Below are 14,270 nucleotides of genomic sequence, written 5' to 3'. Positions count from 1 at the left end.
CAAAGCTGCGCGCCCCCCATCTCGGCCCAGCCCTGCCGGTGCGCATCTCAGCTGCGGTCCCGCCTGTCTGCGGCGAGCGGGCGGGGGCGTCTCCTCCGCCTGCCCACGGGCAAGGTCAGCCTGCAGCCCCTCCCGGGCTCTCCGAGGCGCGGGCAGCGACCCTGGCCCGCGAAGGCGATTGCCAGGACCCCCGAGGGGTCCGGGACCGAGTGGTAGCGCAGCCGTGCTGGTGGGACCACACTCGCCTTGCCCTTCCTGGGGAGGGGGCCAACCCCACAGGACTCTGGCCCCGCCCCAGTGCCCTTCAGCGCCCGAGGGACACGGACACGGGTGGGGAGAACGGGGTGGGGGAGCGCTGGGGCGGGCGGCGCCGAGCGCTCACGCCCCTGCGGTTCCCACCACCCCCAGGTGTAGCGCCCCCGCGCGGCGCGTGCGGCCGGGCGCGTGCAGCATGACCGGCCAGAGCCTATGGGACGAGTCGGAGGCCAACTTCGAGGATGGAGAGGTCCGCGTCAACGTGGGCGGCTTCAAGCGGCGCCTGCGCTCGCACACGCTGCTGCGCTTCCCGGAGACGCGCCTGGGCCGCCTGCTGCTCTGCCACTCGCGCGAGGCCATCCTGGAGCTGTGCGACGACTACGACGACGTGCAGCGGGAGTTCTACTTCGACCGCAACCCCGAGCTCTTCCCCTATGTGCTGCATTTCTACCACACCGGCAAGCTGCACGTCATGGCCGAGCTGTGCGTCTTCTCCTTCAGCCAGGAGATTGAGTACTGGGGCATCAACGAGTTCTTCATCGACTCCTGCTGCAGCTACAGCTACCACGGCCGCAAAGTGGAGCCGGAGCAGGAGCAGTGGGACGAGCAGAGCGACCAGGAGAGCACCACATCCTCCTTTGATGAGATCCTGGCCTTCTACAACGACGCCTCCAAGTTCGACGGGCAGCCGCTGGGCGACTTGCGCAGGCGGCTGTGGCTGGCGCTGGACAACCCGGGCTACTCGGTCCTGAGCCGGGTCTTCAGCGTCCTGTCCATCCTGGTGGTACTGGGCTCCATCATCACCATGTGTCTCAACAGCCTGCCTGACTTCCAGATCCCCGACAGCCAGGGCAACCCTGGCGAGGACCCCAGGTTCGAGACGGTGGAGCACTTTGGCATAGCCTGGTTCACCTTTGAGCTGGTGGCCAGGTTTGCTGTGGCCCCCGAGTTCCTCAAGTTCTTCAAGAACGCCCTGAACCTTATCGACCTCATGTCCATCGTCCCCTTCTACATCACTCTGGTGGTGAACCTGGTGGTGGAGAGCACGCCCACCTTGGCCAACCTGGGCAGGGTGGCCCAGGTCCTGAGGCTGATGAGGATCTTCCGCATCCTAAAGCTGGCCAGACACTCCACTGGCCTCCGCTCCCTGGGAGCTACCTTGAAATACAGCTACAAAGAAGTAGGGCTGCTCTTGCTGTACCTCTCCGTGGGGATTTCCATCTTCTCCGTGGTGGCCTACACCATTGAAAAAGAGGAGAACGAGGGCCTGGCCACCATCCCCGCCTGCTGGTGGTGGGCCACCGTCAGCATGACCACAGTGGGCTATGGGGATGTGGTGCCCGGGACCACGGCCGGGAAGCTGACTGCCTCTGCCTGCATCCTGGCAGGTATCCTTGTGGTGGTACTGCCCATCACCTTGATCTTCAATAAGTTCTCCCACTTTTATCGGCGCCAAAAGCAACTTGAGAGTGCCATGCGCAGCTGTGACTTTGGAGATGGAATGAAGGAGGTCCCTTCGGTCAACTTAAGGGACTACTATGCCCATAAAGTGAAGTCCCTCATGGCGAGCCTGACGAACATGAGCAGGAGCTCGCCGAGCGAACTAAGTTTAAGTGATTCCCTGCATTAGCCAGGAGGACGTGTTGTCCTCAATTCCAAATTGCTGGGCTGTCTCTTGTGCCTCTGGCACCGTCCAGACACCTTAGGGTTATGGCGCAAGGAGTATGTCCAGCCCCGGTGGGGAGAGATGCATGGGCTGTGCACCCCAGGTTGCTTTTACAGCATTTAGAGTCATTTTTAGAGGGTGGTGTGTCTGACACCATGTCTTTGCACCTTGCAGTGACGTGACACTCGCTGGTCTTTGCATTGTGGGCATCAAGTGTCCACCTTTCTGCCAGCTGAGTCCCCAGAATGCTGGTTCCCCTGTTTCCTGTGTATGCTATTTTAGTGCTCATAGCCGGGTACTGTCTGTGAATTGTTTGTGCCCCTGTTTCTGAGGTTGTCCTGTGAGTTCTGTACAAAAAGCCCCCACCAGCGTGTCCAGTGGAAACACATCTATGAGGTCAGTGAGGATATCATGAGATTTTGCTCATAGCAGTGTGAAAACAAAATCTCAGTTCTTCACGCATTGCTTCCACTTAGTTTTAAAACCAAAACGAAGAGAATGCAAAGTGAAGCCCATGTCCTAGTCTATGCAAGTCCGTGAGTTGTTTTTGTGGATGATCTGTAGCCTGCATGGGTACACCAGTCATGTTTAGAGTGATGTGTACTGTTGCTCTTCTTGTTCATGTTACTCGATTACACATGTTGTGAAGACTGACATTTTCCCCAAGAACACATGCTTTAGGGACAGGAGCCTAAGCTAAGCGTAGACCAAATCCTAGTCTGCTTAAAGCTAGTGCACGGTGAGCCCTTCCGTTCATGGTCTGGCCTCCATCTTTCCTAGGGTGACCATAGAGACCTGTATTTCTGGCTGAGGTTCCTGGTCTAGGCTATTTGACCAAAGTTTGTTGTGTCTTAAGTATTAGCATGTTTTTGAAATATTCATTTTTAAGATGTTTAGGGTTAAGGTCGCGTTGTCTTTCTCAACTAAAAAGGTTTAACTGTTGCAGTGTCTCCCTGATGTGAATGTCCTTAGATTGTTAGCAAGGGCAGTAGCTAGAAAACTTTTCTCGCCTGCTCTAAAAGCTCATAAAACGAGAGACCTTTGATTTCCAAGCAGAGTTTGCTTGGATCATTTTGCTTCTAGGATACAGTGTGTATCTGAGGCCCTGGAGTTCCTGCCTTGGCGTGGAACCCTGTTGACATGGAAGTCTGTTCTTACAGAGGAGGTGTGTTTTACTCAGGACGGAAGCACTGTGGTTCCCACGCCCATTCCAGGTGCCCTTTTTGTCAAGGGAGGATGGGTAGAGCCAGGAGAAAGAAAGAGTTACAAAGCAAAGAAAGAAAGAAAGAAAGAAAGAAAGAAAAGGCTTCTTGGTAAAATGTCCTAATTGTCCACTACCGGCAAAGCCTGTTTAAAAGACCTTTAGACTTCTAACCTGTGCTGGAGGGAGGCTATGGTTTCCTTTTCCAGTGTGCTCCTCCTCTTCAGTTAAAGAGCACAGAAGCCGGAGAGGGGGAGCTGGGCCCCTATGTAGGACACTTTTCCTCCTCTTCTAGGGAATCTGCTGTAGCTTTCATTATCGCTCAGTCTTCGGAAAGGCTGGCAACTTCAGGGATCTGGGCGTGGCATTAGGCCAGCTTTTTATCCAAGGCTTGGGCCTCTGCTTAAGAGGTCCGTTTTGTGTTTGAGTTGGTTGAGGATAATATATACCTCATGGGGTGAGGCGAGGATCTTCCCAGAGGGTTTTGTGTACCTGTCGTTGTCATGGCTACTATAGGCGTGGGCGACTGTTGGAGGACTGCACCGGCCACTCAGGCTCCGGAGTCCCCTGTTCAAGTCCTTCTAGCAAACTGGACTCTCCTGGGGACAGGGAGGCAGCCACCTCCTAGTGCCTGCGTACAGATGTGTCTGCATCTGTTTCTTGACAGCGTCCGGCAAGGTGAGAGGACTTCGAGCCACGCGGGAGTGAGAGGAACAAGGTGATTTTTCAGCATTTGCACAGGGGAACACTTGGCTTTGGCTGACGTTTCCAGCCCTGGAAGGCAGAACATTCAGAGACTCATCCCCAGATGTACTGCAGGCAGGTGATGGCAGTGCCGTGAGGACTGCGCAGTTTGCCAAGGCTGATGGTGTCGGGTCGCTGAGCGTGGGATCCCTGGTCACTCACCATGAAGCTCGTGCAACGTAGAACAAGGAAGGAGGCAGAATAGCTCAGTCGCTCTCGTGTGCATTTTCCGAAACAAACAGGTTTGCCGCAAAAAAAAGAAAAAAAAAAAAAAAAGAAAAGAAAAGAGGGACCCTGGTGGTTAGCCTTTGTGGATGTGAAAGCTGGAAAACTTGACGTTTCTTTTTGGCAATGACTTGCATTTATCTGGTGCCTTTCATTGGGGGAATCCCAAAGTGCTTTAGAGACTTTTTAACATCTCTTGTACGTATGTTTGTGTATATATACTTGTATAAAATAGTACCTGATCCACCAGGACCTGTAGTCACTTTTGAGCAAGGGGATGTCCCCTTCATGTTGAGTTTCAAATAGCTGGGAGAGAGAAGGACCCCGCTGGCTGGAGAAGTGGAGTTCATTCCCACAAAAGATGGAGACTGAACCGTGCAACCCAGGAAGGAAGGAGTTTCCATTCGCACAGCGTCGCCCCTGAGGGATGAGGCTTTGAGTGCTGTCTGCTGACTCTCCGACTTTGCTAGATGAACAGCTCTCACAGCACAGTTTCTTGTGGTTCCTGAAGCTACTCAGAGCGGGTTAATTTTGTGCCGCGTCCTCGGAGGCTCTAAGTAGGCGGTGACATCTTTGGCCACCAGGCTGTCAGACTGACCTGTCAACTTCCTGGAGGAGGACATAGGAGAAGCGTATTTCCATCTCGTTGGCTCTGAAGCTGCTTCCCTCCCACAATTGAAGTCTGTTCTTTTCAATGCCATTGGGACCAATATGGGGGCCAAGCTTTTGTCCCAGTCTATGGGTGAAGCATTGGGGAGTGGCCCACATCTAGTGCACAGATGCCTACTGGTTGTAGTTTGCTGTTCTCCGCCAAACCCCCATATTTCCTGTGACTGAGAAGGGGCGTGTTGTCATGCCTAGCTGATTTGTAGCTCACAAGGTGGTAACTGGCATTTGGTATTTGGATCTGCTCTTTCTACTTATGTTAGCACTCATATAATTGGACTACCTATTAGTTCCTGCCTCATTTCAAGGAAAGAAAGTGATTTGCTGTGTGCTTTGGAATTGGCGCAATCTGTTCAGGTTGTGTGTTATCTACTCGAAGGCTTAACTGGTGTTTCCTGTATATTTTAACAGCATGACTTGTTACAGAGTTGTAATTTTCAAAATTGCAGACCCTGTATTTGTGATATCGGTTTGAACACTCATTAACACACTACTGTGCAAGCCTGGAGGCAGGCTCGCTTAGAACATTGTTGAATGCCATCCTGCCTCGTGCCTCCACTCAGGAGTTAGGAGTGTCAGGACGCCGGCCTCGAGATATGCAGGTTAAGCAGAAAACGATGACTTATACCTCGATGGAGTAGCAAACACAACAAGGGCATTTGAAATTAGGGATCAGATCTCCCGGGAAAAGCTGAGCTTTGGGACAATTGAATGGGTGGGCAAAGTCATGGTTGATCCTTTGCAAGGGTGGGGACCTTTTTATGCCAGGATCTAGAATCACTAATCTGCTTGGCGACACCGGGTACCCAGCAAGGTCTCCATCCTGCAGCTCTCATGACCTGCTGTGCCAGCTCCACCCTGTCCCAGTGCTACTCTCCTGGCTGCCGAAGCAGGGCTTCTGGCAGTCAGCTGGATCCTGGGTGACCCAGTGTCCTGGCTGTTTGGGCATGGACACTGCTGGGGGATGGCACAGAGCCCGTTCTTAGCTCAACCCAGACTTGGGGTCTGCTGGAACCAAGGCCACAGGCAGGCAACAGGAAGCCCAGTTGACTGCGCTCTGTTCCGCTTTGCTGTCCACTCTGCACTTGTGGGCTCATCCCTTGGCCTCTCTGAGTCCCCACGTTCCAGTGCTGCAAAATGAGGGAGGTTGAGTTAAATAATCCTGAAAGCCCTCTCCAGTTCTTCCCCTCAAAGGGGAAGTGGAAGTCCCCCTGCATGCTCATCACAGCAGGGAGAGGAGCTGCACAGGCCTCATTTATTGTGAAGCAGAGCGGAAGGTCTGCCTACCAACCACCTCCTGCTTGGTTTCTCTTCTGTCTGCAGCAGCCAGCCCCCGAGGGACGGTGGCTTCTGGGCCAATGAGAGCAGAGACAGGCTTGGGCCGCTGTCTGCTCCAAGTGAATAGAGTTTGAAAATCATCAGCGGGCGCCTCCTTTGAGTTTGAAACTACACCTAATCCAAATTTCTGCCAAGAAACCTCATTAGGCAGAGAGGAAAAGCATGTCAATGCCATTTGGCTCCGGGACCAGTTCTGCTAGTTTCTGTCTGTGCTCCTGGGAGGCCTGCCAGACCCTCCCCATGTCCCCCCCACAACCCACCCCACACTCAATCTCACCGAGAGGCAGTGGGAGCCAAGGAGGGACACTGAGGGGCTGCTGGCTTGCAAGCCCTAGTCCTTAGGTTCTCATCAAGTGGGTGTGACCACCTCCGGCAGGGTGTAGAGTGATGCTTGGGGAGATGTCACAGCCAGGATGCTCAGCATCTTAAAAGGGAAACCAAACACTCTTCCTAATGAGGACGGCGGTTGAAGACTGCACTCACAGGGGTTATGACCACCTCTTATCCTTAGGGGGATTTTAACATTTCTACCCAAGGACCTGGCAAGGGTATTACAGCCCGTGGATCTGAAAAGCAACAACTTTTCCCTCCTGCAACTTCCTTTGTTAACATCACACCCTCCCAGTTATGGGTGCCTGGCACCTGCTGCCAAGGTGCTGGCACACTCAGAGAAACGGAGACACACAGGGGGCCTCCGGGACCCGGATGCAGAGAAAGAAAAGGGGGCAGGTGTGTCTCAGAGCCTGGACACTCCTGTGCATGGAAAAGAAAGGATGGGAAGAAGCAAGGAGGAATAAGGGGAAGATGGGAAAATGAAAGGAAGTTAGAAGAGGGTGGACAAAGGAAAAGGTAGAGGAAGAAGGGGAGAGAGAGGAGAGAGTGGATTAGGGAGAAGTGAGGGGCCATGGTCAATGCAGTTGCTTCAGGCCTGCTGTTGAGTTTGCATTATTTCTCGCCATGGAGGATGCTCTTAGCCCACCAGTGGCTGGGCTGGAGCTGCTCCCCACCTCCCCACCTGGAACCCATCTTTCCCTCTGCATTAGCCAAGCAGCTTCCCAGACTGGGAGAACAGAGAGCTATGGAGGCAACTGCAGCCTTAGGACAAAGCAGGCAGTGAGGAGACAAGGAAAGGAGGAACGAATGCAAAGATGGGACTTGTGGGTCGTGCAAAGGAAGAACCCTGCTTGTAGGCTGGACAGCAGGTGGTGGTGGGAGTCAGGGATGGTGAGAAGGAAGGAAGGCAAAGGGTAGAAACTACTTCCACGAGCAGGCACCTGTACTAGCAAAGACAGAGAGGCAAAAGCTGCCCAGCTTGTGTGGGAAACATGTAGGTCAGCATGGCTCAAAAGAAGCAGCTGCAGGGACAGGACAGAGTGAAACCACGCAGAGAGCTTGCGCGTCATTCTTTTGTCTCTGGCGTGGGATGTCCTGACTCAATTCATTGTGTCAGAATGTGATGTTGGCAGTACCTTGGAAGTGTGGGAGGAGCCACGAGGCCCATTTGAGTCACAGCCATGGTGCTGGCCAGATACAAAGGGAGGGGCTAGGGAGGAAGGGCAGAACAGGTTGCCGAAGAGCTGGACTCCACAGTTCTCCTTTGACAGCTGGATGTGGAGATGAGGGAGAGGATGCAGCAGGATGACTTCTGAGCTTCTGGCTGGGTTGGTGCTGGGTGGCTGGTGGTGCCACCAGGAGAGACAGGGAATACTCAGAGCCCCTTCTCAGGGTGCAACTACGTTACCCATGTGCCTGTGGGGCACAGATGAAGGTATGCAGGGTACAGAGGAAGGCGAGCGACAGGAGTCATCCATTTAGGAACAGGAGTTGAAAGCATGGGTGAGGTGGCTTGGTAAAGGTACAGAGAAATGGAAGGCAAGGGAACCCCTAAAAAGGACTGGCATCTGATACACAGATGAGTGTATCAGGAGTGAGCCCAAGAACTCGCTGTTCTCGGCCCATGGTCTACCAGCTCATTCTCTCCTTTCCTCGGAGAGAGCCTAGGGTAGGCCATCTCTGTTAGTGGCCCCAGCTTCTATTCCTATCCATTTCCTTTCTCACCTCCACCATCTGGCTCTGTTGCTTCCACTCTTGAGAAACTCTTCTCTTGATGATCACCAGTGCTTTCTTTTCTTTTCTTTTTTTATTTGACAGATAGAGTTATAGACAGAGAGAGAGAGACAGAGAGAAAGGTCTTCCTTCTGTTGGTTCACCACCCCCCCAAATGGCTGCTACAGACGGCGCTGCACCGATCCAAAGCCAGGAGCCAGGTGCTTCCTCCTGGTCTCCCATGTGGGTGCAGGGGCCCAAGCACTTGGGCCATCCTCCACTGCCTTCCCGGACCATAGCAGAGAGCTGGACTGGAAGAGGAGCAACCAGGACTAGAACCTGGCGCCCATATGGGATGCCGGCACCGCAGGCGGAGGATTAACCTAGTGAGCCACGCACCAGCCCACCAGTGCTTTCTTAATGGTTAACTTCCATGGCTTTTCTCAAGCTCCCCCAAGTTCTTTGAGTGCATAGATCGACCTCTGTGTTCATTGTACTCCCTGCTCTTGGGGCACTGCCTGTGCCTCCCATCACCCTGCTGGTCCTTCCTTCCCCTTCTGATCTTCAACACAGATTTCTCCGCGGTTCTGGCCATAGCAGCCCACAGTGCTCGTCATCCAGGCCACAGCCTCAGCTGGAATGCAGTGGACCCCCGGGTCACTGGCCTGGCCCCCCAGCCCCTGAGCCCTGTGCTCGTGTTACCCATGTGCATTTGGAAGTGACCCTGTGTAAAAGGGGGCTGATGGCCTTCACTCCTAGCTTGCTCCTCCCCCAGACTTCCTCCTTATCTCTGTTACTGAAACCACAGAGCACACAGCCACTCAGGGCGGCCCTGCAGCCAGCTTTGAGTCTTCTCCATTTATTTATCCATCTCAGCATGGACTTGTTCACAGGCCACTGACTCATCACCGGCGACCACATCAGGTGTAAGGGAAGTAAGACGGAAGGGCATTGCTCCTGGTCGTTAAGCAGCATAGACGTTAGGGCCACTTTAGTGGGCGTCAGCGTCATCCAGGGAGCTTTTAACAATGTGGATTTCTGAGCTTCACCCATCTACAAAATTAGAGCCTTTGGGGTGGGGCCGGGGACCTGCAGTTACAAAGCTTCTGGGTGATTTTGATGCGAGTGGCTTCCGGAGCAGTCGTGGAGAACCCCCGCTCACTGTCCAGGGGATCCCCTTCACCCCGCCCAGCCTGCCACATTGCCACATCAGCTTTATCAGTGCTTCCTGCAGAACGTTGCCCTCATCCCACTCCAGTCCTGGTTCAGGTTCATACTTTGCTAATTCCCAACGTCACAGCTCTCCACCTCCAATCCCTTCTTTTCTGAAATCCCTCGTCCTCCAGCCCATCTTTCCCCACCAGTGTCTCAGGTGCACTGGGGTCTTCTTGGCCACCAATGGCACCTGTGTTAAACACAACCATAGCCAGGAAGGGCACAGCTGAGGTGGTGAATCTGACAGGCCCGTTAAAGCTCAAATATAGAGAAAGGGGCTCATTCAGGAAGGAGCTGCCAGGGCCAGTGGATAGGAGCATAAGAGATTTATGGTATGGGACATGGAAAAGTGACCCCGGGAAGATCCTGGTGGTGTGGATTCTGGATGGCTGGGCTCATCACTCTTCTGAGAATGGCCTACCCGAGCCACGGAGAGAACTGTGAGTCTATCCCTAGTCCCTAGGCATCCGAGATTGTGGTTTGAGCAGGCACGTTGGTTAGTGGGGAGGGATGTGGGAGGAACAGAATTGGGGGTTCTCGGGAGGTTTTTTTCCACTCAAAGCTCTTTGTCGCCTACATCCCTAGACACTTAAAGAATTCTGAGCTATTTTCAGACCTACTATGAAAAGAAGCGAGGTGTTAGCAGTCAGACACCCATCTAACTGTTTCCTAAGAGGAGAGCTGGCACGACTCACTTTTGATCTGTCAGCTTCCTATCGACTTTTCTGGAAAACTTTGTGGGGCTGACTCTGCAGGGAGTGGCTGAATGGTGAGTCCTAGCCCACTGTGTTCAGGGTTAGCTGTTACAAAGGCTACCAGTACCCGGCTGCAGTCTGCCTTCTTTTTGTAGAATGCGTGGGAGGAGGGGCGGGAAACCACAGGCACAGAACAAAGGGTGTCCCTGGGCTTTCCCCGGAGCCCAGGAGGAGGAGCCAGTGCCTCTGTGCAGCTCTCCTGCCTTTGAGACTTGTGGGCTGAGTTTGCAATGAGGCGCTGGTGGAAACCCACAGGGCCTCAGCAGTAACCAAATCCCACCGCCCTGAGGACCTGGTAGCCAACTGTTTGAAGCTTAGAAGGAGGATGGTGCTGCTTTGTGTTTAAATCTATCGCTAGGTAATTCTCTAATCTTAAAACGTAAGATCATGGATCAACCTATAACTTCCCCAATTTTACAAAAGCCCTCCTCTGTATGGGGTGTGTGTAAGCCCCCTCTCAATACAAAAAGCAATTAAAAGTTCCACTGAAACCAAAACATCCTACTGACTTTCAAGTTCACCTGAGTTTCCCCCCTCGCCCATGGGAATATGTAAAAATGTATCAGACCTTGAAAACCAGCAAGGTGCATCTAAGTCCCAAAGACTCCTGTGCGGGTGGCTGGAGGAGGAGTCCAGTGCTGGAAACTGGGAGGCACAGAGCCACACACTTTGAGAGGCTGGAGAGCTGCTCTCTGCACGCAGGGCAGCAGGACAACGGAAGGCTAGACGGCAGCCCCCCGGGGCCATTGTGTTGCTTGGTGCACAGCCATCGACCTGCGTTGCTCCATACCCTCAGCCCCCAGTATCTTTGTAGAGATGCTGTTGGATGAAAAAGAGCCGTATGCGGCCCCTCGGGAGTGGGTTTGAAATGTCACAAGGGAGGTCCACGTGTGCATATGTATGTGTATGTGTGCACACACGTCTGTATCTGAGTACATTTGTGTCTGTGTGTTTGTGTGCCTGTGTGCCTTGTGTGTGTGGTGTCTGTGTGCCCTAGTGTGTTTGTGCTTGCGTCATGTGTGTGAACATGGGGGTGGGATGGGCGGGGTGGTCTTCCCCTTGGGGAGAAGGGGGTGGGAGCAGCTGCTCTCCAGGGCTCCCATTAGATGTTGGGCACTCTCTCAGTTTAGATTCTGTGCTCTGCCACCCAGCGTCTCTCCTTTGTGTCTCACGGCACCCACTGCTGCTCCTTCTTAGCCGCTGTTGTGCCTTGTCGAGTGATGTCTGTCACTCCTCCCAGCCCAGAAGCTCCTTGGGTGCAGGGACAAGGATGCCCAGTGCCCTACCTGGTGCCTGGCACAGAGCGAGTCCTGAGAAAGCGCAACAGAATCCAGGGCGAAGGCCCCTCTTGTTGCGATGTTGCTGAAAAGCCGCAGGCTCCTAGGGAGTCAGTTTGACCTGCTGCACAGCTGCAGTGAGGACTGGAGGCACCTGGGAAGGGGTCTCCATGCCACGTGCTTGTCAGGCAAGGCCTCCAGGGGGGAGACAGGCAGGAGCAGCTTCCCACCAGGATCGTTTCTGAATGGGCTGGGAGCTGAGGCAGGCTTGTGTGAACCGGCTTGCAGGCAGATTTAGGAGCACTCAACTCCCCTGGGCTAGGGTCCAATAGACAGTGCCCATGTGGGAGACTTCAGGGCAGAGGTCTCTGAATGTGCCCATGGCTGGGGCGGCAGGTGTCCTGTGGAGAGGGAGGGCCTTACCATTAATTGATGTTCCTTCGCTGATCCTCCCGCAAGAGCCAAAACCCAGGCCATGCATCTGAGCCCATCATGGACATGTGTTCTCCTGCTGGCTGGCTATGTACTGCATGGTCCATACTGGGCTTGGCCTGTGGTGCTCCGGCCGAGAATCACTTGAAGCTGGTAGTGGGAAGAGGCCCCCGCGGTGGACAGCACCATCTGCCACACAGCAGCTGGGAGATGTTGGCTACAACAAGGTGCCTCTCTGGTTTTCCAAGAGGAGTTGACCCTGGAGCCCGGACTTCTGGGAAGGACACAGGTCACGTCTGAGGGAAGAGCAGTGCCCAGATTCCCAGGGGCCCAGCCCAGGCAGGACCAAGGACAGCTGCCACCAGCATCCAGCCTGCTCCTCCAGGCCAGTCCAGACCCAGAGCAAAAGGAAGGCTGAGGGAGAGGATGGGAGAGGACCGTGAGGTCTGGATGGATGGTGGGGAGTGAGGCAGGAATCCAAACTGCCTATGAGAGACCAAGGCCAGGGGCTCTGAGCGTGGGTCCCAGGTAGCGGCCTTTGCCTTCAGCTCCAGTTCCTAAGCGGGCAGTCTCAAGGCAAATTTATTCCATTTCAGTCTATTAAAGTTTACTCTTCTAACTTTTAATCGTGGTAAAATATATAGAACATATAATCTGCTGTTTTAAGTGTACAGTCCAGGGGCACTAGGAGCAGTCACATTGTGTAGCTGTCATCACAGTCCACCTCCAGAGTTTGCTTCCTCTGGAAAAACTACAACAGTAGCAGCCCCCCTGCCCCGGTCCACAGTCACGTTTATTACATATGCACATTTTTGGGTGTGTGTGTGTATGTACCACCGCCAAATGGTGCGGTGAAAACAACTGACATAGATACACAGAGAGAGGTCAGCTGTTTACTAGCCGTGAGACTTGGCTAAGTAACTTTGATGTTGATAATGATGGTCCTGTTAATGGCTCACATTGCCTAAGCACTGCTTTCCATATATTCATACATTTAATGTCCCCAACAACCCTATACAAACTGGTTCTGTTATGACTCCCCTGGGCAGGTGAGCAATCAGAAGCCCTGGGAGGAAAAGTAACAAACCAGTTGCACGTCACACGCAGCATACCTCGCAGAGAGCATCACTGTGAACAACGTGCCAGGCAGAGAGCAGGCGCCCAGGAGCCTGGGTTCCATTGCCCATTCCGGGCAGGAGTCTCTGCACCAGGACCAGCCTTTGTGTCAGGCAGTGTGCTCTGTAGTCATCTCATTTTAGCCTTCAGCACTACATTAGAAGGTAGACAATACTCTAGATGTAGTTTTTAAGTGTAGCGATTTGTGAGTGTGCAAGCAATAACTGAATACATGTTCATAAAAATTAAATCTTATGGGGAGAACTGAAAACCCACATGATCCTTGCAACCTCAGTCCCTTCCCTAGAGTAGCTGCTGTTGTTGCATTGATATAGACCCTTCCAGACGCTTCTACGAATTTATATGCAGACCATAGATGTCCCACCCTGGAAACTTTTTAATATCAAAGATGTTTTTCTACGTCAGTCCATGAAGATCAACCTCATTCTTTTTAACTGCATAGTATGCTTGTACTAGAGTTTGTTTAGCCACTTGCCAAAGATGACCAACTAATACTGTGGGCAAGATCTTCTTGTGGGGCCTGGGCACCTTGTCCAAGGCCACCCAACTGGAAAGTAGCAGAGCTGGGCCAAAGTCAACAGACACAACCACTTCACCACGAATTTACACAACCATAGAGCTTTGCTTTACTTATATAGTAACTGACCACATTCAACTGCTCAGCCCACATTTAGTGAGCATTGACTCTGTCCTGTGACAGGTGTAGGGCAATCTCCTCCTTTGAAGTCTCTTCTCTTGGCATCCTGTCTCATCCCTGCTTGCTTGCTGTCAGACTTGTTAGCCGTTCCTCTTGATCTCCCTAGCCTCTAGCATTTTATCCTTGGTCCCTTCCCACCCTACACCTGACACAACTTCTGTGGTCCTTTGTGTCCACTCCACTACCTGAGCATGGAAATCTTCATTCCCAGATCGACCTCTCTCATCCAGCTCCACATTGGAGCTGCCTCCAGGATAGCCACTCCCAGGGGTCTCATAGTCATCTAAAGTTCAACATGGCCAAATCAGAACTCCTTATCCTACCCCTTGAATCCATTTCTATTCCAATGACATATAGCATTGATTTGGGTGGTGAGGCTTACCAGAGCTATCTCTGCCTGTAGTTCTTCTTTATCCCCCAAATCCATCCAGTCAACCAGCCCCACAGCCTCCAGTTCCTAAATAGTTCTTGGATCTGCCCCTTTCTCTCCATTGCCACTGCCCTGCCATAGTTCAGGCTCTCAGTCCCCTGCCCTGAATGAGGACAAAACCCTTCCTTTTCTCAGTTCTCCAGGCTCCCAAGACACCATCCATCTGCTCTCTTGCTGACTTTCAAC

At 53.1% G+C, this 14,270-nt stretch overlaps 1 protein-coding gene across 1 annotated transcript; it reads left to right on the top strand.

Annotated features, from left to right (window-relative positions):
- Positions 1 to 451: 451 nt before the first annotated feature.
- Positions 452 to 1,885, top strand: KCNS2 (potassium voltage-gated channel modifier subfamily S member 2). The gene has a single exon (XM_062189492.1). The coding sequence runs from the start codon at positions 452 to 454 to the stop codon at positions 1,883 to 1,885; it is 1,434 nt and encodes a 477-aa protein (XP_062045476.1).
- Positions 1,886 to 14,270: the final 12,385 nt, after the last annotated feature.

This window comes from Lepus europaeus, chromosome 4 (assembly GCF_033115175.1).
Source record: "Lepus europaeus isolate LE1 chromosome 4, mLepTim1.pri, whole genome shotgun sequence".
Classification (NCBI taxonomy): domain Eukaryota; kingdom Metazoa; phylum Chordata; class Mammalia; order Lagomorpha; family Leporidae; genus Lepus; species Lepus europaeus.
The sequence above is the reverse complement of the archived record's forward strand: the minus strand, read 5'-3'. Positions and strand labels throughout refer to the sequence as shown.